The sequence below is a fragment of the Syzygium oleosum genome, unplaced genomic scaffold (genome assembly GCF_021117445.2).
Source record: "Syzygium oleosum isolate NSW1041296 unplaced genomic scaffold, Sole_v2.1 Sole_v2.33, whole genome shotgun sequence".
Lineage (NCBI taxonomy): Eukaryota > Viridiplantae > Streptophyta > Magnoliopsida > Myrtales > Myrtaceae > Syzygium > Syzygium oleosum.
The window spans coordinates 3,263,723-3,289,136 of record NW_026607517.1 but is presented as its reverse complement, the minus strand read 5'-3'; the positions used below and the strand labels follow the sequence as shown (position 1 = coordinate 3,289,136).

The 25,414-nt window shown below is 41.2% G+C and overlaps 2 protein-coding genes across 3 annotated transcripts; both read left to right on the top strand.

The window, feature by feature from the left end:
• Positions 1–6,865: 6,865 nt before the first annotated feature.
• On the top strand, positions 6,866–11,698 carry LOC115672804 (translation initiation factor IF3-1, mitochondrial). The gene is given in 9 exon segments (XM_030594756.2): positions 6,866–7,144; positions 7,147–7,214; positions 7,518–7,608; positions 8,260–8,327; positions 8,909–9,007; positions 9,119–9,175; positions 9,432–9,500; positions 10,298–10,360; positions 10,472–11,698. Coding segments are annotated over 9 exon segments (1,467 nt in total). The 5' UTR covers positions 6,866–6,873; the 3' UTR covers positions 11,153–11,698.
• Positions 11,699–12,634: 936 nt separating this feature from the next.
• On the top strand, positions 12,635–21,469 carry LOC115672899 (uncharacterized). Of its 2 annotated transcripts, none has more exons than XM_056304837.1 (14): positions 12,635–12,753; positions 13,299–13,918; positions 15,526–15,607; positions 15,709–15,765; positions 16,299–16,354; positions 16,980–17,214; positions 17,501–17,584; positions 18,449–18,520; positions 18,714–18,797; positions 19,884–19,948; positions 20,037–20,277; positions 20,367–20,455; positions 20,795–20,909; positions 21,023–21,469. In XM_056304837.1, exons 2-14 carry the CDS (start codon positions 13,353–13,355, stop codon positions 21,062–21,064), a joined length of 1,788 nt encoding a protein of 595 aa, XP_056160812.1. In that variant the 5' UTR covers positions 12,635–12,753; positions 13,299–13,352; the 3' UTR covers positions 21,065–21,469. The 2 variants fall into 2 exon arrangements, with proteins under 2 accessions (XP_056160812.1, XP_030450754.2); XM_030594894.2 differs by having other exon boundaries at positions 12,636–12,753; positions 20,028–20,277.
• Positions 21,470–25,414: the final 3,945 nt, after the last annotated feature.

Sequence of the window (25,414 nt, the reverse complement as noted above, 5' to 3'; positions counted from 1 at the left end):
AAAACGCGAGATAGAGGGAGAGAGAGAGAGACAGACAGCCCATGAAGTAAATAAATACTATGTAAAGTACAATATTAGATTTTCGACCAAAAACTAAAAGTACAATATTAGATTGGGTTTGTTTCATGAAAAATTTAATGTTAAAGAAAACAATTGTTTACTTGAAATTTATTTATTTTTTCTGAAAGAAAATTTGGTCCGTCACAATCACCACTATCGATCCATATGAAGTGCGTTGATATACGTAATTTTCCCAATCCGTGATTAAAACCACGGACATACATGAGAAACCTCCGAAGCTCATTTGATTCTTTTCTTTTTAAATTTTTGCCTTATAGTTTCTTTATCTACATACTCAATGACTTGTCAAGGTAAGTCTAATTTAACGAATTTTGAATAAGATCATCGTAATTTAAAGTCAATATAGATAAGCGAAGAAATGGTTCGTGGGTCCGTTAGGTTAATTTATGTCGTAGGTTAATCTTCTCTGATTTAGGAAATGGAATTGCCAATATCCAGATATGATCACGCACTGATTGAGACGCGTTACAATCACGAAGATGTCGACATGAACCGCCCCACTTGATTGCGTCCAACGCAAATCTTCATCAAATAAGAACAGTTCTTCCGAGCTACTGTCGCACGCACGGCGAATGAATCGAGTATGACACCTTTGCTTTCACGCACCGTGAACCTGAGGTTTCACCGAAGGAAAGAAATAGAAATCGAAGAGCTTCGTTCATGGGTGGGATAAGGTCTATCCGATGCCGAATCAGACAACGACGTTTTTAGGTAATACAGTTAAAAGCGATAAATGGGACAGTTCGATTGATCCGCACGAACACAAATCAGGACAAGCACTGCTTTCGTTTCGAGAGAAGGAGGGGGTCGAGGCCACGACAAAGAGACAGGCGAAAAGAGGTTGTTTCTGGTCCACAAATTCGCAAGCAAGTTAGTTGCTGTTGCTGCTAGTGGATGGTGATTGCTTAGCGTAAGCAAATTGAGAGCATCATCTGATAGATTTGATCATGTTATGTGCACTGCATATTAGGACATGGGACGGTGGACATTGATCGCCAGCTGCAAAAATGTTTGGTCCATGTACCGGTGGAACAGACGGGTCCGTTTCAAGGTCGGTGTTCTGCCTGTATCCGGTCAAGATCGGGCGATCGAACACCGGATGGGATCCCCATCTTAGAATCCTGTGCTGGTCAGCAAGTTGCGTCAGGCAGACAGAAGGCCGGTGATTAAGGGTTCGGAACGATTTATAGTTATCTCCTGTAAAGGGAGGCGCATCCTCCAGTGGGGTGCAAAACGTGTTCTTCGGATGCATTCGAGCGTGAATAGTAGAGAATCATTTTTTTTTAAGCACAAAATAAAGCATCCTGATCGGCAAACATTGTCACGATAAGTTTCTGTGTTCTTTCCTCCGTATCATGGATACGGGCAAAATTAATCTCCATCTTCCTCCAATCATGCCACTGATGGGCTGGCTGCATCAATTCAGCGATGCCACGTCCATAACTCATTAATAAGAAACATAGTGATTAAAGTGACTAAACGTTCGCCTTCACTCGTGTTCGGCCACGCTGTAATCTTTCGGGTGAACTTAGGAGAAATTCATCCTCGTGACCCGTCTTGAAGTTAGATCGAGGAGGGTCAATCCCACTCGCTCGGGTACGCTCGTAGTGCGATGAAAGCAGCAAAAGAAACGACGCCCGCAGATAGTGCAAAGGCAAAACGATCGTTTTCCACGAAGAACGAGAATGAATATCCCTCTGCCATCGCATGTGACGATAAGCCCTTTCTCTCGCGTTGGCGAAGCAAAGGATCCGTCGCTTTCCACATTACGATTTGGCCCCCGACCTAATTCATCCACCAGGCGACGAGACACTTCCTTCCCCACTTGGATTCATCTTTTCTTGCATCTCACTTGCCCAAAAGCAGAACCAACTTGCCCAATAATAGCTGTTTGTCCCACATTTCTTTATGTGATGCATTTGCCGTGGAGAAACTTATTGCAGTCGAGTACGATAGGGGTCGCATTGAATAAGAGGAAGGGAAAGAAAAAATGACCCGTAGCTTAAGAATCGTAATTTTTACGAGCCGATAAACTTGCATGGGAGATGTATCGGGAGTTCCGAGATCGAACACCAAATGCCATCGATAGTCCGGGGGCATCGTTCCTCCTCTTAATGCGTAATATGGCTCGATATGATGGGTGTGTGGGACTGCCTCGATCGCGAAGGCTTGTGTGAATTTCTCTCCGTTCGTAAATGCACTTTTCAATCGGGGTATTTATCGAAGGTATGAATTTTTTTATTGAAAGCAAACTGCTCTATTTTCAACCAACTGGATTATCTCCCTAATGACCACTCTTCTTATTTGAAAAAGGAGAGGTGGGAGAGTTCTATGGGGTCACCTTCTTAGGGAGGCTAGATGAGGACGCTTAGTTTAAATGTGGGTTTCGACTCCCGCGATCCCGCAGTTAGAGCATGGTGTCCCAGAATGAACTGTAAAATGAAAGATACACAAAAAAAAGAAGAAAAGACTGTTCTAAACAATGGACAGGCGGCGTTCCTAAATGGTCAATGTGGAAATGGTCGTTATCACTATATCCGCCATTAACCTTCTCGTGGACCTCTTCTGAACTCAAATTGAATCTTCTCATCACCGCACAAAAACAATTCGCATCTATTCGTACGGCAATGGAAATCACGTTTATTTCCCTAACGTAGCGTCAAACATTTCCTTCTTAGGCACGCGCGTGTGCTGACCGAATCCTAATTTCGACCCCGTGAGCCTATTATGACCGGATGGATAAATGATCCATAGTATGTATGGGGAGAACTGGTGTTTCTTACATTCCGGGAGGGGTATTCCCAAGACCGTGCCACGGGGGCAACTTTCCTAGAAAAATGAAAGATGCGCCCGCAATATAGTAATACACGGTTTAATCTTCCGATTTGCACCCTCTCGATGAATAGAAAATGATACAAACACATCCATGAGCTTTAACCGGATGTGCAACGCGATTCCGAATCCTTTTAATTCGTTTCACCAAAGTGACCCCGACCCTTAAGATAATTTAATCCATAATCGTAACAAGAGAACGTTCAATGGTGTCCATAAACTGACAATATTGAACATTTTCATATAGTTCATGAATCAAACTGGAAGATTAACCAAAAGTTCAGGATCATATTGAACAAATTGAAAGTTTAGAACCGTATTACACGTTGCGATAAAAAGTCAGGATCACATTGAACAAGTTGAAAGTTTAGGGACCAATTGCATATTAAGAATAAAAATTACATCACTTTGTGTCATTATCCCTAACTAAAAAATTAACCTAGAAAGAAAATGAAGGGAAATAAGCTTTAAATTTTATTTAATACAAAAGGTTAAAAGGACGTTGATCGGAAAATATTTGTACAAGGATATCGCTGTTGAGGTTCCTTAGCATCCAAAGAAATCAATCTAGGTAAAGCGGCACGAGCACGAGGCAAAATCACAAAGTTACGGAGGTTTTTAGTTATGAGATCGGCTTATTAAAACGCCGCATCAAGCCACATGTTGGTGTTTGAATACGGGTCAGTTTGCGGGAAAGGTCGCGATTCGCAGTTCAACGCGTCGTTTTAGCAATACTATTTTTACTATGCGGAGCTAACGTTGGCCTAGAAAGATATAGTTAACGAGCCAAAGCCTTCCGAGAAGAAGTGGAACACGTTCGAGGAATCTCGGGACCATTCGTCGACCGGGGTCTCGCGGAATTCGGCTATGCTTTTGTCAATTCTCTTCGTTACATCGCCATTGACGGCTAACTTGGACCATGCATCCCCCCTCCGGAACGTATCTTTTGAGGGCCCCAAATTTCACAAGCCCGAAAATCTCCGACAGCTATGTCTCCGGACCCAATTCGCAATGCTGAACGTATAGAATTAGAATGCACGAAGGTGTAGCTCGCTTAGCTTCTATGGATGATGTTTGATGCGTTGGCGAGCGAATTTTTTTAATTTTGGGTTCCTGTGGTAGAGAATAGTCGCCGGCCAAATGTTCTGGAACTGTTTAGGCTGGATTGCCTGGGCGTTCTCACTTAGACATCGGGTGGAAATTGAACGAGATTCGTCGAGAAATCTTGAGAAGTGGATCCAAGCAAAAAGTCATCGGGAATATGTTGTTTTGAATATTTAATTGAAGAATTGGGAATGATAGGTTATATGGGGGAAGAAGAGGTGATTGGAATGAAGGACTTCCTCCTTATGCACATTTCTCTTAGGGTTAATACCGTGAAGAAACCCCAAACCCAGGATTCCGACAAATATATCCAAAATTAATTTTTTGACAAAGAAAAATCTAAAACTGACACATTTGGTGATAAATTTAGCCCTCCGTTAATTTTCGTTATATTTAATTAATAATGATGAAAACCACAATCAAAAAGACGTTGATAAAATTGAGGGCAAAACTCAAACCCTGCATTCACAATTATCACATGTCATCCAATTCACAATTGACCGTGAAATTTAACGGAAAACTAATGTATAAAATTTATCACGTATATCGCTTTAGAGTTTTATAATAAAAAATTAATTTTGGGCAAATCAAGGCGTATGTACCAATTTGAGATTTTGTAGTATTAATCCTTTATTATACAGGTTAAAGAGCGATGCGAAGCCCCATTTAGCTGACTAACTGGGCAACAAACTCAATTAAGTTAATTGATTTATTGAGTGTCTATGCTTCACGTAGGTCAAAAGTTTCCCTTTAGAGGAACAATGATGGACCATTGACTTTGGAAAGATCTAGATCTTTATGATCCTCGGGAAGACCCAGAAGGGATTAAGAATTGCCTATGTTATTCCTCCAAACCCTCGACATCGTACCTCTTTGATTAATGCATTTACAGATATACACTTCACCCATTTTGAATTAAGCAGGAATTTGCACGTGGGGCAATGAATAGACTTTGTGGGTTACACACGAGAGAGTTATGGAAGGCCCGTAGGAGGAGACTATTGCCCTTCTAAAATTCTACCCGTCATGAAAAATATATCATGGATCGCCGCTTGAGCCATCACAAATGTGCCATTACTATGTGTATCAAAAAAATTGATATTTGGACGATTAAGGAAAGACACTTTATTACGATATTTGGATAATGGAATAATCTAAGAAATCATTAACAAAAATGCAACAAAACAAAATAAAATTGGGCGATAAATAATAATAGATATGATAATCTGAGATTTTAAGGTTTTTTTATCAAAGTTATATTAGGAAGAGAGATTCAAATTTTCATAAGGAAATCATATAGGAGAAAAGATAAGATTATCTACTTACGCATTGCTAGGTCCTTTTGCTTTAATATTTGATCATTAATTATTCGTAATTTCCATCGAACTACGATTTGTTTATTAGTGGCGAGCGGTGCTTCCTTTGAAGCGACTGGCCTCGAGACATCAATCCGCATTACGTATTGCATGGGGTCAAGATTTTTGTCGTGTTACTTCTGATTAGGGTTTCTTAACTCGAGTAAAACTATGTGACAAGGATGTGGAAAAAATCCCGAATCGGGGTCGGTTTTGTTTTTGATGTAGTCAATAGATACGAAAAGGAAATTGACTAGATGATTCAAATTACTCGACTGAACCGAAACACGAAAGTGTATGGTTTTTTTTTTTCGCCTTCTTCCCCGAAAGCGTAAATACTCGCCACAATGTTCCGCCGGATATCCATTCATTTCAATAGTCTTGGTCAGCCTTCTTAACACATCCAAACTCTCCAAATCACTTTTAATCAACAATCAATCCCACAAAATAGACAGGACGTGCTGTGTAGCGTGTCACTTAAGTCCTTCGATCGGGCACTTCACCTTCGAGAGCCTCGTTAAAGAAGCTTTGAGCCTTTGGGTTTTTTTTTTATTGTTGAACCGTAGCTAGTTGTAGATCCATTTTAGTAAGTGTTGAGAGAATGAGTTCGAGACTCCACTAGATTAGTTCAGGACGACGTGAGATCAACTTGAGAAGAAGACAAGTGGAAACTCTGAATACATGTGAAGTCTTAGGATATGGGGCTGAGAGGCAGCTTCATACACTACTAAGAAGAAGAAGGAAAGAACCCAACCAAATCAACCACTGAACTAAGTCATAAGAAGTTATATTCTTCCATCTACTGGGTTCGATTCCAGCACTAGTGAGGTTTGACCCGACTCGACACTACCTATTAATACCCTTTTCTCATAGCCACATTTAGGGGTAAGCGATTCTTGTATTTCTGATTTAGGCTCCACCAGCAACCTACAATCTAAGCATGTTTACTCGAAACCTAAAACTTACCATGTCAATCTGCTTCCCGAGTCTAGTCTTAGAACTGGGCCCATTTTTTTTTGCCTTTTTTTTTTTTTTCATTTTTAGTCAAGCAAGATGAAAGTGAACGCAATAACAACAAAACAATCAAGGTACAAATAAAATAATATAAAAAATAAAAATATAAGCAATTGTGGATCATTGGTTTTCGCTTAGATCATTACCTATGAACCGTGATTCGAATCTCACAAGATCAATTCCACCTTTTTTGGAACTAGGAAGCGCAGACGCAGAAATCGAAAACTTTTGAAACCGGGACAAAGTTCTTATGATCGGTTTAGTTCGGATTCCGGTTTTATCCCGAACCCATACTCACCCCTAGTCACCTTCGTCTCAAAACACAATACAAATGACCATGTAGGGCCAAACATGCATCACTAGTTAAGGCCCGACATGTTCGGCTTGCTTTCCTAGCTACCCCAAGCCTTGTCTGAACTTGGGCCCCGTTATCAATGGAAATGGGTCGAACCCGTTTCTCTTCGCGGGTCTTGCTCGCTCCAACTTCATGATCGTGCTTCTTTCTGTAGGCACTGGTTATGGCAAATTTGGGGAAATCGATCAGCTCCGATTAGGGTTTTCCGTCCTCCAGATCAGGGTCGAGGATGCTCTACATCTCTTCGTAGAGGAGGAAGAGATGGTGTTCTGGTATCGACTTCACCAGTCCAAGCTCCGTCACGCGTCGAGCTACATCAGGTCATGCTACGCTCAATCCGTCTACGCTTCGGCGCACGATTGCGCTGGCTTCGAGTGCCTCCAGGTCGGCGTGAAGCTGGCGCCTTCGCCGATATCCGCCGGCGACCCACCGATTTCTGCAGCAACGTGAGGTTCTTCGCCGCGCCAGTTCAGGTAATGGAGGAAACTGCGTAATCCGGGGTTTCTTCGAGATGACGTTTGGGACTGTTTTTGTTGTTCCGCGTGATCGAGAACTGCCAGATTCAGTTTTTCAAGTCGAAAGGGATTACTTTTGCTCCATATCGAGTGAGGCACTTTTGCCTAGCTATTGGTATTAGTGTGCTTGGGTGGAACTATATTACTGTGTTGTGGAGGTTTCGTTTTTTGTGATAATAGCAATGCAGACATTGTTTATTTTTCATTTCTCGAGTACTTGCGTATTGACTGACCGACCATGCTTATTGGACAAAATGGCAGGCTAGGCTGAAAGAGGAAGCTAAGGACTCCAATGCGCCGTGCCTGAATGAGAAAATTAAAGCGAGCATAGTCAGGGTTGTAACAGACGAAGGTGCATCTCTTAGGATCAAAGTCACAGTATTGCTTCTCGGTTGTTATATGAATGAGGAATATTTTGCCGGTTTATTTGGAGCATGCCTTCTACATAGATTGCTTTCTCTGCAAAATTTTGCATGGAAGGTTTGTGTTAAAGGGTGTTGGCTCTAGTTCTTGGAGTGGATGAATTAGTGTATATCTAAGTCTGAGTCATTGTTGACGCTGGAATGTACTCATGAAAGGCCTAAAATGGGTTTGGACAGCATGAAAAAATGTCCATTCATTTTTTCACGGGCAAGTAAAGAAGAAGTCAATCTGGTCCTGCCAGCTTATGTGTCGTCTCATTTTGCTTGCATATTTTTGTACTATCCTGAGCTTTTGATCTCCATGTCCACTTTTAGCAGCAGCAGGGGATTAAAACCCTGGAAACGTAATGACCAATTTACGCCTCACGAATGCCCCGTGATCTAGGTTTTGATGTCAATGATTAAGATGATAAAAATATTACTGCTTTGTACTGGTATTGCGAATTTTTGCATATGATTTTGTAGCTGGGTATTCATCTATTCTCTCTGGTGTTATTGTTAAACAATGTGACTGGATGTTCATTGGATGGTTTAAGATAGTGGTAATTCAAAGCTCTCATACGACCATTCTACATGTGCAGGGCATTTTGTAGTCCCAATCCATGAAGCACTTCAACGAGCGAGAAAACTCGATCTTGATCTAGTTGAGGTAAATTTGCCACTTCAAGTCTCATCGTTTGAAGTCATGGACATTGTAATTATCCAAATGAAGTTTCAAATGCGATAGGTTAATTAAGAGCTGGTGCAATCGACAGCATAGATATTCCTCTGATTGTTTAGTATCTTCTTTTTGTTTAGTTTATAATGATCATCAATGGGTCAAAAGAGATGTCCAAAAATGGCGGTCTATATGTGACAATGGCACTATCAGTCTTTAGCAATCGACAGTGAGTCACTTATCACAGCTTACTCCATAACCTTCTTGCCTGGCTAGACACCGTCTATAGTTCGTGGACTCAGTTGTCCTTATGTCGAGGGGTGGACATTGGTTATCCTTGTCTAGATTTATGTGTCTTAGTATCTGTCCAACCTTTTATATTTGGTACTCAGCCCAGCCTAATGTTGGGAGTTAAAGAAAGGTCAATTTTGCATAGAATATTGTTACTTGCCTAGTCGGTCAAGTCTCCTGGAAGCATGTGGGCTTGGTTGAGCGAGCAAATGAGTGTACATATTTGCCGTTTTGGGGTACAAGAAAGACAAAGCGAGCTTCTAAATCCATGCAATATGCAGGTTCAGAAAAATGCCAATCCACCTGTTTGTAAAATTATGGACTTCCATAGGGAGAAGTACAAACAGCAGCTGAAGGAGAAGGACCGTGCTAAAAGTCAGGTAATTAGTTCCCTAAGAATTCTACAACTTCTCTCTCCCAAGTTGGTTTTGTCAGACATTTATTTCTCTCTCGGGACATACTACCTAGTTTGTAAATTCGTGTTTATGCAGTCAGGGGTGACTCTACGAAAAGGAGATTGCAAAGAAGTTCGTTTTACGGGAAAGACAGTGAGTCACTTTTTCTCTCTTACCCCGTACTGACAGATCATTGCCTTTTCTTATTTTCTGATCAGACTTGTTCCCACAGATCATGATAGCAATTTTACACACACAAGTGCATGCATGAGCGCACGCTCACACCCCTCCCTATTTAACTCTTGACTCTTCACTGACTATCCCATGTTATATGCGTGTGCATGCATATGTGGGCAATTCATGAATTATGAAGGAAGATTGACTCTGTGTTTCTCCTTGTTGCTTTCAGGAACAGAAGGACCTAAAGATGAAAGCAGAGACGGTTAAAAGGTTGATGGAACGTGGCTACCGTGTGAAGGTATGTAAGAGTGTTTGTCAGCGTGCCTTAATATACTCGTGCCACATTTTCTAGTTTATGGCACGTGATGCTTGTTGGCTCATTTTGCTCTCCAGTGTATGAGTCTGGATTAGTTTTTTCTTGGTTAAAGCATATAAACATGTCAACTGCACAATTATGTATGCTTTGTTTCTGGGATCATGCCAATTGAATTTCAGTTCCAGTAATTTTAGGCAATTGCGAGGGTTGCATGAGAGTTTGATTTGCATATGCTCTTGTGTTTCTTCATCAATTTGGAATAGCGTCCTGATGTTCTTGTGGATTCTGCTTCTGTGTGGAGAGTTCGACTTGTCTTGAAGCTTAGGAAGGCTTGTTTTTGCTGTGATGATTTATGAACCATGCTGGGTGTTATTTGGAAAAGAGATTGTGAAGACATAAGTTTAGTGTTCTTCTCCTGCTTAAGAAGGATTCCAACAACATGTGCTGATTGTTTATCCTTGTTAGAAACATGCTATGGAAATAGCAGCAAGCCCCAATCTCACTTCTTAATGACAAATCTTAAATTGGGCAATATATTATTACAAGGACATGAATACGGAAGCATTCTCTTATCATTTTGTGCAGATCAGTTTGTTTGCGTGTGGTGTGTGTACTAGTAGCACTAGGAACCAAAAGGTTCCTACTTTGGTAAAATTCGCATAAAGTCTTGTTTCATTCACATATTCACTGGATATGGGCTCTTGAAGTGTACAGACAAGGCTACATGGGATTTTCCCTCTGTCTTTATTAAAATGCTCGCTCACCTATGGCTCTTACAGTGTAGGGCAATGGGTACTGAAGATCAGGACTTGGGAGGATTGTTAACTCGACTTTCTGCATTGGTCAGCCATATATTCTTAAAGATTTTGATTCTCATTAGTTTTTAGATGTCATGCTCGTTCATGTTTAACTTGCTATCTGGTTGAAGTTTCTTGTACTAAATATCTGTGCAGATTGAGGATGTAGCGGTTGTAGAAAGTGGACCAAGGGTGGAAAAGCAACAGGCTTATGTCATTGTCAGGCATGCAAAGTTTGGTCCATCTAAGAGTGGTAAGAAGCTATTTGGAGATACGAAACAATACACGGTAGCTCGACCAAGTGGAGACTCTGAAGATGAGGACCTTGGCGAAAAAGGCTTGGAATCTGAGAAAGAGATGCTTTCTAACAATGGAAACGCTGCAGGCAGCTATGCTGGCTGGTCAACTGGTGGCGCGAACTATGGTTCCAAAGTGAATGATAGGCCTGGAAGAGCTCCCTCTTCATCAAACCCTAATTATTCAATGAACATGGGAGAGCCTTCCACAGAAACCGAGAACAGGTATGCGAGGGGAGGAGCAAATAATAGGTTTACACAATCTTGGAGCCAAGGGGCGAGAGACTCTGACAGGTTACAGCCTGAGGTTCCAAGGAGCCAAGAGGTCCCCAATCAAAGAAGGCAAGAGGTTCCATATCAAAGGAGGCAAGACGTTCCATATCAAAGGAGGCAATCGCCTTCTGATACACGTACCTCACATTTAACAGGAGAGTCTAAGCAAGTTGAGACTCCTCCCAGCCCCTCACGCTCGAGTTTTGGGTTATTTAGTGCCCCTAGAAACAATACTCCCGGCAATCACGGTGAGGCACCAAAAGCTTGAGAGAAGTAGCAACGGACAAGCTTCTAAATTACAGGGCGATCTTCTTGCTCGAGAGATATAGTTAGGGCTAGTAAGGACTTTTGTGAGGCGATTAGCTGCTTGTTGGTTATTCAAGTTATTAACCTATTCAATGCGCTGGCGGAGCAGGATGCAACTTGGTCTCTGGTGGCGCTTGCGTGTTGAGACTCCTTCCAAACTGCTGTGAAGACATTGTGGTGTTAAGATTAAGACAGCATTATTTAATTCTTAGGCTGATTATTCTTGTCATTCCCTGTTGTATGCTTCATAATTTTATTCTGCATGGGAATTTTGGGGAGGACTATTGTTGGTTCATTTTTGAGATTATCCTCTCAAGTTTTCCATGTATTTGGGTACGTGCAAGTGAATAAGGCTCACTCCCACATCTTTTCTTTTCCTCTGAGAGCCTCTGAGGTCTGATATTTTGTTGTAATCTGTTCTGGGATTGGTGTCGGATTGACCGGAAGAAAAAGATCGATTGAAATGATAATCTTGTCGATGTCGGGTTTGCCGGCAAAGGCTTTCGAACTCCCTTGTTGGTTCGTTGTATCAGACTTCTACATTGTTTATATATATTAGAAGTTAGAAAACAGCATCAAACATCTTACATCTTTATAATCATTCGGCCATTTGCATTTAAGTCAAATTTTAGCATTCTACTAAGGAAACGAAAGCAGAATTGAGAAACGAACTGGGATAATCCTCTGAAGTTGGTTTTTTGGCCTGAGGCGAAAAAAACTGAAATCATCTGAATTAGTCCAAATCGTAGCGTCATTAGTATACGTTAGGCAGCAAATCGTTGGCAAATTACGTTCATGCCCTTATAAAACCGATCTAGTTTTAGTTCGGGCTTCGGGTTTTCGGGTTCGGCGATTTGGTGTAAATCGATCTGTTAAAATGAGTCATAAATTTATTTCTTAATCTATATATGACGGGCTGAGTTATCATGTGAGTTAATTATATTCAGTAAATGAATTTAAACATAATATGAGTGTTAAATGAGTCATAAATGGTTTACAACTCACTTAAACTCGACTCACCTCTATGACGCTCTCTTCATTCTCTTTCACTCTTATTCGATCTTGCACTTACTTATTCCGCATTCTCACCTTAGTTTGGTTATGGATTTTTCTAGATTGGGTTAAATATAGAAGCGTTTTAACAATATGAGTCGGGATTGGATACGGATCAATAGATTTGCATTGTATCGAAAATTAAGTCAAAACAGGTTAAATTGGTCGAATCATTTTTAATTCGATCCGATCCATCCAATTGACAGGTCAAGATGCAAATCTGCAGCGATCCCCCCGGGGCCCGTTTGGATGGCGATGGGCTTCTCCCTGCGTAGCCAAAACAAAAAGCCCCGCGTGCGCGGGACACAGTTCGAGCGTGGGGAGTCCAAACCAAATGGCCTTTGCCCTAGCGAGCGATTCAGAGAGGGATTGGAGCCCTGGTCTTCGAAATTCCTAGCTCGAAGTTCTTCCTCTTCTCTCTCTCTCGCGGGACTCCATAGTCGTCGTCGTCGTCACCACCGCCACATCACTTTCTGCTCCAATCCCCTCGGATATCCTCTCAGTAACAAGGTTCGGGCTTCGCTTCGTCCTTTCCGGGTGGAGGGTTTCCTTCCTTCTTTTCATTTCTCGTGAAGTTTTGTTTGGTTGCTGCTGATTCCGGGGCAGAGGTTCGGGTTCCGCAATTGCTGCAGTTTAGCATTGGTGGGTCGTTTGTGTTTTTTTGCGGTTTTTTGCGCTATGGGTTTTGCACATTCGGTTTAGGTTGTGTCGGGCTTTGTGGCTCGTGTTTTTTTTTTGTTTGTCTGGAACAAAATTTCTCGGCAAAACCTTTTTCCTGCGAAGTTTGATGTTAGTAAGAGGTTCCAAGGATTTGGCTTTCTGCAGCGACTTGTGCTTGGACACTTAGTTGTAGATTGTGCAGTTAGTTTCGCGATTGAATAGGGGTGGGTCGTAGGTGTTCCTTTTGGCTGATTGCTCTATTGTGTTTCGGCTTAAGCTTGGCGGCAACCCAATGGACTATTCATTGGTTTCCGAATCTCCTGCCTTACTTCTTCAACCTTTTCTTTTTTCAAAGAAATTAATGGCATGTAACTTTTTTCCCACATATTTTACAGACTCGGGCTGAGCTGAGCTGACTGAGGGCTTCCTTTAGCTGACTAATTTAGACCATGGATTTCGATGAATATGAATACCTGGAGAAAACAGTTGAGAATCCAGAACCACACAAGGTGAAGGAAGTTGCGAATGGCGGTGAAGGAACCCTGAATTCAGGAGACAGGCGTAGAAGTCGGTCTTCAAAGCATAAGGATGAAGAGAATGAGGACGATGCTGATCATCTCTCCAAACGCTCGAAGTCTGGGGACAAACCCCGAGATAATGATAGGCGTGGTTCTTCACGGCACCGGTCGCGGTCAAGGGATGGAGAGAGGGAAGGGCATAAGAGTAGCCGGGAACGAAAAGAGAGGGAGAGAGGCAGGGAAAAGGATGGTGAGAGGGAGGACAGGAATGGGGGAGAGAGAGATAGAAATAGAGACAAGCGTCGCGATCGAGACAGGAGGGATCCCGACATCGGTTGGATTAGGGAAAGGGAACAAGAGAAGTCACGGAGAAGCAGGAGCCCTTCTGGAAGGCATCGAGGTGGTCGAGAGGAAATGGGCAGAGAAAGGAATCGAGATCTGGAGCATAGAGAAAGAGATAAAGAGAGGCAAATGGGGGAACGAGAGAGAGAGAGCAGGTATTTCAAGTTTGTTTTCTTTTTAGTGGTTTCATTTGTGTTAGTTAATTATCGTCTGATGGTGTGAAGAAATTTTGACACGCTCTATCAAGGTTTTCTAGTGCTAATTAGTAATTGGATTTAATGTGTTGTTCTCTTCTCACAGCTCCCTTTTTATTTGTTTGGTCCTTTCTCTCAGATAGCCCTTTCTCTCAGATAGCCAGAGCGCTCAAATTGCTCTATACCTTTCTTCTATAAAAATAGTAAAGTACAACTATATGGAGGAGAAGAAGCTATCGGCCAATTATCTATCAGTACTCTAGTTATAGTTACCTAGGCTGATGTGTATGTCAGTAGGTCTAATGTAATGGGTGTGGGAGCAACCTGGTTCTAAACCTCGTGATCTATAGTTCTGTTTGGAGTGTCTTTTACATTTTACTTTTTACTTTTTCGAAAATCTTGCAGCCCTGAACTTTGATTTTTATTTGATGCAGAAATATGCACATATATATGGAATTTTATACAATATTCTCATAAAATTTAACGTTAAAATAGCATTTTTATGTTTTGACGAAAATGCAGCATTTTGTTTAAAAGAGGTGGACAGATGGGCCTTAATGTTGTCTTTAAGCCATTTGGAACCTGGTTTTGCTTGAAAGAGGGTTTTGCTCTATGCAGTTAAGAGCATTATGCCATTGCTCAATTTTGATAACGATGAGACAATTTTTGGATCCATATCTTTCAATGTTTAAGTTTGCAAGTATCGCTGCCTAAGTGGACCATGCTGATACTGAATTGGGGCAATATGTATTAATTTGTTAGCATGTTCATCATCTGTGGCAGCTTTTGTCTGTGTTGTTGTAGGACATGCTGAACTTTGGAAGGAATTATGACAAGTCTTTAGTTCCTTGTTCAACTAGATTATAGTTTGCTTAATTTGGAGTCTACCTGCATGTCTAGATCAGGTTCTTATATCTTTTTTTTTTCCTGCTTTTTCTTGCGCCTTTTTGGTTTATCTGATAATCGGTATTGGATCTTGTACCTCATGAGAAATTAGCTGCCTCTCTTCCACTATCTCTTGGTTATTTTTTTGGTCTTATATATGCTTTATTATAATGTAATGTGTTCTGCTGGAATCTAAGATTAACAGGTTCCAAATTATGCTATTAGGTTCTTTGGCACGCCATCTATGCAACTTGATGACGCCGTTATCATTTAAGATTAAGTTGTTTATAGAAGGTACAATATTTGATGCTAATCTATTGCTTGAGGTCAGATTATGTACATAAATTACTTGGTCTCCATGTTAATGATCACATTTAAGATGACAAAGTCTTTTAGATACCAATCTGTGTGGGTTGTCCTCTCATAATAACTTTGTGTAGTTCCCTGCAGGACTAGGGCACATGGGTTCGGCCTTATATCATAAGCGGAGAAATTTTGGCTGCCATTTTGGGATAACTTTTGTTCTTTGGTTTAGCGATTTTTAACACTTCCACCATGTCAAAAATGGCTCTGCTTGACAGAGCAATATACTTCTGAAGTACATAATTGACTGGTCCTATGAAGGTCTGCTCTTTTATCTATGAAAACCATGATTGATGGTTTGAATTTTCTTCATTTCGCAGGCCGCATAAAGAAAAGAAGGAAGATGCCAAAGAGCCAGAGGTGGATCCTGAACGGGACCAGAGGACTGTATTTGCCTATCAGGTAATGTAAATGGGTTGTTCACATGGATTTGTATTTATGGTTGCTGCAAATATAAATCTTCTTTACTTGCAAATTTACTTAGTTGTACCAATATTTTACAGATTAACTTGAAAGCAGATGAAAGAGACGTTTATGAGTTCTTCTCAAGGGCTGGCAAGGTAACTTGCTTCCTTGTTGAATGTGGGAGGAGGTTATGGTTATGTTCTAAGTATATACTTTCACTTAACATCTTGGGAGCTCTCCTGATAAAGAAGAATTTCATCCCAATCTGTGTGTGTCATGTATGGTGAAAAATAGATGCTTCTTATGGATTTCGGTATTTCCTTACACTCTTCATTTCCTGCTGCTTTGACATGTCTGTGAGTGGACTGCTATAGGCATGCTGCACACCATAGACACAGCTCTCACTGGCGTTTGTTTGTGCATTGTTTGATTCACATCCCATATGATTTAATCTTTAGCTCAGGTTATTTGGCTTGGTAGATGAGCAATTGACTTCACTTGGTCATTTTATGTTTATATAAATCCTCCAACCCCTATCCCCCTCCCTCTCCCCGTCCAACTCTGAGATTAGAGGAACAGAAAAATCAGCACCAGCAGCTCCACAAATATGTATCTATGTATGTATTCGGATAAAACATCAACCATTATGCATCTCTTTATGACTGTCAAGTGGGTGACACATTTTCAGGTCCGAGATGTACGTTTGATCATGGATAGGATCTCAAGGCGCTCCAAAGGGGTTGGGTAAGATTTATATGGCATTGTGACAAAGCTGTGTCAATCTATGGGATCAGTATGCTTGTTTGTGTATTCTACGTTGAATTGTCGCGACAACTGTTATCTCGAAAGAACAGTGCGTGCCGATCTTAGCTTGTTTACCAATTTAAGGTAGAAATTCACTTGGTTTTGTAAAGTCCATGTATAATGAGTATTTTGTTGATTGAGTCTTGGTGTTTCTCTGGCAGGAGTGGACTGTCTTGACATCTCATAGATAGCTTAACTGATGAGAGTTAATAAGGCAATTATATATAAGTGCATTTTTTTGGTCATTGAGTTTTGTGTTATCTGTTAAGTAATTGCTATGCATGAAGTAATAATCATGAATAGATGTGAATACGACTTTTTGCAAATCATTCAGGGTTCAGTCTAAGCTTATTACACTGGGTATTACATTAATTACTCATACACTTCGACATGTTGATTGCTGATTTGAAAGTTGGATTTGTTGTTACCTTATGGATCACAAGATGTCAGGTCTAGTTGGAAATTGCATGGAATGTATGGATGGGGGACTTGTTAATTGATTTCCTTTTTACTGAGATAACGTTTTTCTTTTTGCTGAGTTATGCGAAATAACTTTGTTTTGCAGATATGTTGAGTTCTATGATGCAATGTCTGTTCCAATGGCTATAGCACTCTCTGGCCAGCCACTTCTTGGCATACCAGTGATGGTAAAACCATCAGAAGCTGAGAAAAACTTGGTTCAGTCAACTGCAGCTGCGGCTGGAGGACCAGGTGGATCAATCGGTCCTTATTCAGGAGGTGCTAGAAGGCTTTACGTTGGTAACCTGCACACAAACTTGACAACCGAGCAGCTGAAAAAGGTGAAGTCAATTAGTAAATATGCCATTCACATTATGTGTCTTATGAGGGATTCGTTTGACCTCTTTTACCAAAGATTTGGTTATTCAACTGAAGAAGCACACGTGCTTTCTGAAATAAACTTTTGGTTTATATTTGCAGTCAGTGATTTATGACTTTTTTCATTGGGAAGATCTTCTAGTTTTCTTTATTATATGTTGTATAAAGGTGATGTTTAGCTTTATGTAAGAATTGTCTATATTCATTCTATCTAATAAGCTTCAATCCTTGCTCTTTCGTGATGCTTAGATTTTTGAACCATTTGGTGAGGTGGAGCTTGTGCAGCTACCGCTTGATGAATCTGGTCATTGTAAGGGCTTTGGCTTTGTGCAGGTGAGTATGCTCAAATATATGATGCTTGGCTTCTATTTTGTGTGACTTTCTTTCTTTTTGTAGTTTTTGCTTTTCCTTTTTCTTGTGGTGTGTTGAATTTTTTTTTTTTAAAGTTGGATTCCTGAATTTTTAAAAAATGTACAAAATATAGACATTTAGAGTCATTTAGAACTTCTTATGAACTTTTTAGAATTTTACATATATATTTTCTTTTTTATCCTTTTGAAAATTTAATGGGAAAGCAATAAGTGCTCTTTTAAGTCTAAATATATTTTGTGATAGGAAAAACGACTTATATTGATTAACATTGCAGTTGAATGTTAAATAAAAGAATTTCAAGAGGCTCTGATAGCAGAACTTACAGAACAATGATAGGCTTCATTACTGCAGAAATGGAAAGGAGGTTTTAAGGCAGGCAAAGAGGTTTCATAGATGACGAGTTGACTTCTTTTCATAATTACAGCAGACTTCTTTTCGTTACATTCTAAGCATGTTATTTGAGAAAGACTTGGAAGCGATGTAGTGGTATATTGGTATGTTAAACAAGAAGCAACACCTGTGGACTTTGAAACTTTAGTAATGGTTAGAATGACAACTTCCTTACTGTACTCTACCCTTTATTAATCACCTGTCAAAATCTGTTCTTAGAGATCGACTTCTTCTCGTGCAAAAATGTCCTATTTTGTTAGTTTCTTGAGATATTAATGTCTGCTTGCGAGGTTAGGAGTCCAATACTTTTGACTGAATAGGACATGTCTTGACTTGACTCTGAATGATGATATTAGAATCGCATTTGTCTCTGCACGAAAATTGCGATGGATTATTGCATAGGATGATTTTAATAGGTGTATTCTTTCGTTGCAGTTTGTGCGTCTCGAGGATGCCCGGAATGCACTAAGTCTGAACGGATTGGAAATTGCAGGACGGACTATCAAGGTTAGTTCACTTGTACTTGTGGAAATTGCTTTGCAGGTTAACAAACGGGTAATCAGGGATGGCGTGTGTAGGTTTTTGGTGCGAGCAAATACCTGTAGCTTATATCTGTAGTAAAATGCTTGCAAATACATCTTGAAATAATAATGCTTCAGTAAAGTCTTGAATGGTAAGTGGAGTTTCTTCCTCCATTTAGGTGTCAGCTGTTACTGATCAAGCAGGAACACAGGATGTTGGGACTAATGCTGGAGATTTTGATGATGATGAAGGTGGTGGCTTGGTGAGTAAAATCTTTGCATCTCTCATGTATAAGTAGTTTGTCAATTACTTGGGGCTTGCATAGATGTCCGTCAAATTACCTTTACCTTTGGTTCCCCTGTACAGCAGTTTATGATAATTAGATATTTGTGTTGCCTATGCCATGTGGACTTCCTCTAGTAACATCTTTTTGAATGTCATGCCTTTGGATTGGCTTTCATTCTTCCTTTTGTCACCATAGTATTTCATGCTTACAATGGTGGGGAGTACCTCCTGTTTTCTGTTCATCATTCTTGTCTTTTTTATGTAACTTAAGTCTTTATTCTTAAGCAAATGTAGGTTATTCTGTACGTTTCATTGTCAGCATCAACTCTCTCTTTTCATTTGGAGAAACAGATGGTTGGACTGCATTCATGTTTCAGCTTAAAAGGTTTTAAGCTGAATGCTCAGCAATTTGGCACATGGGTCTAATTGTGTTTTTCTTTCTTTTTTCTGTCTTCTCTTTTTTCTTTTTTGAAAAGGAGGGGGGTGGTGGGTGGGTTTTTGGGGCGGTGCATTCTTGAAATTGCAAGCACATCTTGCCTTGAATGTTGATTCATTTTGGCTCTGGATTGGGCTCATCAAGCTTAAGCTGAACAAATCATAACATTGCCTGTTTTGGCATTCTTTAAGTGGTGAGTTTCGTGAATGGCCAAAAAGAAGTGGCAACTTTCATGGCATGCAAATGATGAGGAGGAAGAGCTGCTGGAATATAAAAGCCATGAATCCTAGAGGCCTAGAAGAGTCCTTTTGCAATGCGAGTTATGATACAATTTCATTGGTTATTCTTGTATCAGATGAAAAGCAATTTTGACTTGTACACTACATACTTCATTTTTGGTTGGAAGGTAGTCGTAGAATCAGTACTGTATCAGAGCTATGTTTTGTTGATGGATTATTGCTTCAAGGAAAATAGCAATGATTTTTCTTTATTTCACAATCCCGTGCTACTGATTCTTCTTTTACCTGCCACACTTTTCTGTAACTCACAATAGTTTATTTGTGATGAATTTTTTTAACAGCTTTGTTTTGCATGATTTTTTCGTAATTTTTTCTTTGCTTATAATAGTCCTTGAATGCATCCTCTCGAGCAAGTCTTATGCTGAAGTTGGACCGCAGCGGAACTGCATCAAGGTTGATATGACACTTCAGCTTTAATTTTATGGAGTTACTGTGTTTGTTTGTCATTTGACAGTATCATCTGCTATCACAGCATTGCCAGTTCTGTGGGCACTCCTGCCATCAACAGCACAGGTGCTGCTCTTCCCACAGGACCAATTCTTGGTGCGGCCCCTGTGGTTTCTCCACTGGCTGCTTCTCTTATGCAGCCGAATATTCCAGCCCTTGCTGGACTTCCAGGATCAGGTCTTCAGGTCACAGCTACTACTGGTCCTACAATTGATACAGTTGGTGTCCCAAGTGAATGTTTGTTATTGAAGAACATGTTTGATCCAACTTTAGAGGTAAATTAGATTTTTAGGCTTGCGTTGGTGTTGTAATGTATTGCTCTTCTTCTCCTTGTTCTTGTTTGAAGCGTGATATTTCTTGGCAGACTGAACCAGATTTTGAGTTGGACATTAAGGAGGATGTTCAAGAAGAATGCTCGAAGTTCGGAAATTTGAAGCACATTTTTGTAGACAAGTAAGTTTTTGGCAATTTTACTGATCAGAATCTTTGGGGGAGTTAATCTTCTACGCCTGATGCACGTGCATGATTCTCAGCATGACTTAGAAGGTTATACCTTCTGGCTCGGATGTGTGCGGAGAAACCTCTCTGAAAAATTAGGACGAGTTTTTATATGCATAAGCCTGAATTGATACAATCCTTATTGTTATTGGTTTAACTTGATCATCCTGGCAATTGTTAATTCACACGATGTGAAGTATATGATACTCCTTACCTGTCAAAATATTGAAATTGGTCACCCTGGTTCTGTTGTTCAAGTTTTGTGGCTTGTGTCTCTTTTCTACCTAAAAACAGGAATAGCGCCGGTTTTGTATTTCTGAGGTTCGAGAATACGCAGTCTGCAAGTGATGCACAACGAGCTCTTCATGGAAGATGGTTTGCTGGGAAGATGATAACTGCGACGTTCATGGTATCATATTTCGAAGTGTTCTCTTTTATATGCAGGTTTATAATAGCACCCCACCTTTTCACCTTAGGGAAATTAAAAAAAGGAGGCATGAGTTTTTACTTCGCCGAATGCAGGTGCCCCAAACCTATGAAGCTAAGTTCCCTGACAGCAGATAGGATTCTGGAGTTGGCTGCTCAATTGCGTTGTTGCATTCATCGCATAACATGGACATCACTGGTCGAGGTTTTTGTCGGGGGAGTTGAGTTTCTTAGTTTACACAACCTATATAGGAAAGAGAAAGAGGACCTGTCTAATGTCTTGCTTCTCCTTTTCCTTTTGCTTTTCCTTGTCTCTTGTCTTTTTCTAATTTGATGGAAGCCTCTCCGTTTCTTGAACAAATGTCTGAGTTCCTGGACTCCCGATGGGCGGTCTTTCTGGGGATTTGTTGTACCATATGGAGTGAAATTTTCAGGTATATACTCCTAACGTTAGATAGAGTCGGTTTTCTGTCGCAATGTTTCTTCTGTCTCCCATGAACCTGTGAAGATTTCAAAGGTAAATGTGTGGTTTGTCCCTTAGAATCAGAATATCCCAGAACAGGGGCATTGAAGAATCGACAAAAAGTACTTGCAGTTCTATGGATTTTGAGGAATGGCACCAAGTGTTATGGTTTGTTCATTTCTACCATGAGCGAGCGAGGCCTCACTGATATAGGGAGACGTGTTCATTTGGAAAATAAGCGCATGGAGAAGACCGAAGGTCATACTGATACGGCAAATGTACGCGTTGTTTCACACCGTTGCGGCCCGTGGCCGTCACCCCTAGCTGGTGAGGGCCGTGATGTCATCACAGGCCCTAAATCCGAAAACTCCAAAAAATAAAGGTAAGGAAAAGGAAAGAAAAAGAAATTATAAAATATTATTAAAAAATGTTCACTTCATTGCCAGTCAGGTCACATAGGACGGTCGGCGTTCATGTCAGCAATGTTTGGCTAAAATTGTATTTAATTGATAAAACGTGAAAAAGTTTAAAATTCAATTAAAATGTTTATGAATGAATTAACGAAAATGCAATAAATTTTCGTACTTTTTTGGTAATTTTTCCTTCAATAAGATTTCAAGCACACTTTTGTCGAATGAAGTTGGTTTAGAATTTTGAGTCTCCTTATTTCTCCTTAGACTAGAGTACTTTAAGAAAAAGGCCGACGCTCGTTGGCATTGGGCAATGGCTCGCAAGCCCTTGTTGTGGTCGGCAAGGGTTTGGCGGCCCTTGCCCGATGCCCTTGCCAGCCACAGAGAGGGCCATGATGAGGGATGCCATGCCCTCGCTTGCCAAAACAAGGGCGTGCAGGCTGTCGCCTAGATCTGGTGGGATCCGCGACGCCCTTGCCGGAACCAAAATGCAAATACACAAAGGAAAGAGAAATAGATTCAAAATGCCTTTTGCGTAGGCTTACACGGAGAACACACCTTTCAGACAAGCTTTTTCTCTCTAAGCTCAACTCTCTCCCTCTCTATTTCTAAGGCTTTCCACTCACAAAATTACCGGTGTATCCACTAGACCTGTTAAACGGGTGGGTCGGGTCGGGTCATAAATGGTCCGACTCAAATTGACCAATTAACCCGTTTATGACCCATTTATTCGGTGTAAATATCTCGACCCATACCCGACCCGACCCATACTGCTAAAACACTTTTATATTTAACCTAATCTAGGAATATTTGTTTCTTATGATTTTTTTTTAAAATTATACTGCTAAAACATTTTATGCAATACAAAACTAGTGAAAAAATTTTATAATTTTTTTTAAAATTGAGGTTCTGTTTGTTTTACGAAAAATGCGACATTTCTAAAAAATATTTTCCATAAAGTCATTATCCAAGAAAATAAAAAAAAATTAATATTTTTTTTATTTTTTAAATCGAATTTTTAATTATTTTTTATTTTTCCTTTATTTTTGGCCGATCGCCGGCCGCCGTGGCCGGCGACCGACCACAGGCGAGGCCGAGGCCTCGCCGATCTAGCGAGACTCGAGCTCGCCGGCCTCGGGCGAGCTCGACCTCGCGCGGATACGGCGAGGGTGGAGCCTCGCCCGAGGCCGGCGGCTTCGAGCTCACCCGGCCTCCTGGGCGAGGTCGAGTTCGCCGAGGGCGGCGAGCCCGAGTCTCGCCGGCCTCGGGCGAGGCTCCACCTCGCCGGAGGGGCGGGACGACCTCGCCGGGAGGCCGTGGCTTCCGAGCTCGCCGGCCCAGGCGAGGCTCGAGCCTCGCCGATCTGGCGAGCCTCGAGCTCGCCCAGATTCGGCGACCTCGAGGCTCAGTACCTGCCGACCTGTGGCGAGGCTCCGGCCTCGCCGATCGGCGAGACTCGAGCTCGCCGGCCTCGGCTAGCTCGACCTCGCCGGCCTCGGGCGAGGCTCCACCTCACCAGATCCGGCGAGGTCGAGCTCGCCCGAGGCCGGCGAGGTCGAGCTCGCCTGAGGCCGGCGAGCTCGAGTCTCGCCAGATCGGCGAGGCTGGAGCCTCGCCACAGGTCGGCGAGGCCGGAGCCTCGAGGTCGCCGAGATCCGGGCGAGCTCGAGGCTCGCCAGAGATCGGGCGAGGCTCGAGCCTCGCCCGAGGCCGGCGACCTCGAAGCCGCTCGGCCTCCGGCGAGGTCGTCCCGCCCCGGTGGCCGGTCGCCGTGGCCGACCACCGGCCGGAATAAAAAAAAAAGAAAAAGAAAGAAGAGAAAAGAAAAAAGAAAAATAAAAGAAAAAGAGAAAAAAAAATTAAAATTCGATTTTTTTTAAACATTTTTGTAAAGAGGGAGAGAGTGTGTGGATGGATCTAGTAGGTGGGTTGGACATGGGTTCTAAACTCAACCCATTTAGACCCATTTATCTTTAAGCTTTAAAATTTAAAACCCATTTAAGGTTGACTCTTTAAAATTAAAGTGATCCATATATGACCCATTTATTTTTAAATGGGTCATATATGGGTTTAAGACCCATTTTGACACCTCTAGTATTCACACATATTTAGAAGCATTTCCACCGCCTATGACTTCACCGCCTTTTAGGAAAGTTGTAATACAAGAAGAACTTTTCTTCTCAGCTGACTTTAATTTGTCAAAGAAAAGAACCCATGGTTTCGATGTTGGACTCTGCTTGCCTTCATGCAAGTTTTGGTCCAACTTTACAACTTGACCCTACTTGTCTTCATGCCAGCTGTGCTCTCCTCCGTGATTAAGTAGAAGGTCGGTTAAGAGTGGGAGTTCCACCACAATTCAATTCTTGCAGTCAACAGCCTATGCCAATTCCAAGTAGAATTGTTCTTCAATGTCAAAGTCAAAAATGTGAGCATCCTTATATATTCCATGTGGCTAAAAGAAGTCCTACTTGTTTTTTTGTTTTGTTTTATCTTCAACCAAAAATCAATTTTACTATTTTTAACGACCCTGCTAGATCTGGGCCATGCGAGGGCGTCTTGGCCCTTGCCTATGGCCGGTAAGGGTCAGCCAGTGGCCTTGCCGACCCTCTGCCTAAGAGAAATATAAAGAAAAAGTATATAAAATTTAAAAAATATTAAATATTATTAAAAATGTTCACGTCAGCCCCTATCGTGCCTTGTAGAACAGTTGACATCCACGTCGGCGATTTCCGACCAAAATTGGCTTGAAGGACTCAATTGGGTAAAAATATTTAGGACTAAATTGGTCAAACTAAAATGTTTATAATTGAATTGGTACTAATGCAATATGTCTATGATTTTTTGGATACTTTTTCCCAAAAAAGAGCACCGAAATACATATATTTAACCACCGCCCGCAGCGGCTGCGTTGGCTTGCGCTCTAGTCCCCCCACGAAGGGATCATAGTTCGAACCCCAGCGTAGTCGTTAGGGATTCTTAAGTGTGGCGCCGTGGTGGTGGGTCCTGCGCTAGCGTCACCCCAGGTTTATCCCTCCGGCTGTCGGCCGTGCGGGGGGTTCCTGAGTTATCAAAAAAAAAAATACATATATTTATAGACAGGTAGATTTGACTTTCTCATCGCTAGAAGGAAGCATGTCTGCATCATTGATCATACTGAATAATGCATATGAAAGATATCTAAAAAGTTATAAATTTATCTTACGACGGTCAATTCAGTCCTCAATCTTTCAAATTTGTCAATTTTTTTAATTAATTTATTCTTTTATTTTTTCATGATTGGCCAATTTAGTCATTCCAACTAATTTTGGTTGCAAATAACTGATGTGACAGTTTAGTCAATGCCAGTTGTTGTACGTGACATATGTCGTGACAAGATCGCTCTATGAGAACAACATATTATTTTATCTCCATGAGAACAACATATTATTTTACCAACCTATTATTATAAGCGATGGCTTTCCATAATTATGGTACCATTGGTCGTGACATCATCCTTCATTCGTTCGCCGTGACATCATCTTTCATTCATTCGTCTTCATCATTTTGCCTCTCGTCTTTCTTTATATATCATCCTGTCTGAACTCTGATACATCACCACCCCCTTTGAGAGAGAGA

Bases quoted from the DNA above. Each gene is read 5' to 3' on its own strand.
- LOC115672899 (XM_030594894.2), top strand. From the start codon at position 13,353: ATGGATTTCGATGAATATGAATACCTGGAGAAAACAGTTGAGAATCCA. The intron at 13,919-15,525 runs GTATTTCAAGTT...TTCATTTCGCAG, and splicing joins GAACGAGAGAGAGAGAGCAG to GCCGCATAAAGAAAAGAAGG. The intron at 18,521-18,713 runs GTTAGTTCACTT...TCCTCCATTTAG, and splicing joins TTGCAGGACGGACTATCAAG to GTGTCAGCTGTTACTGATCA.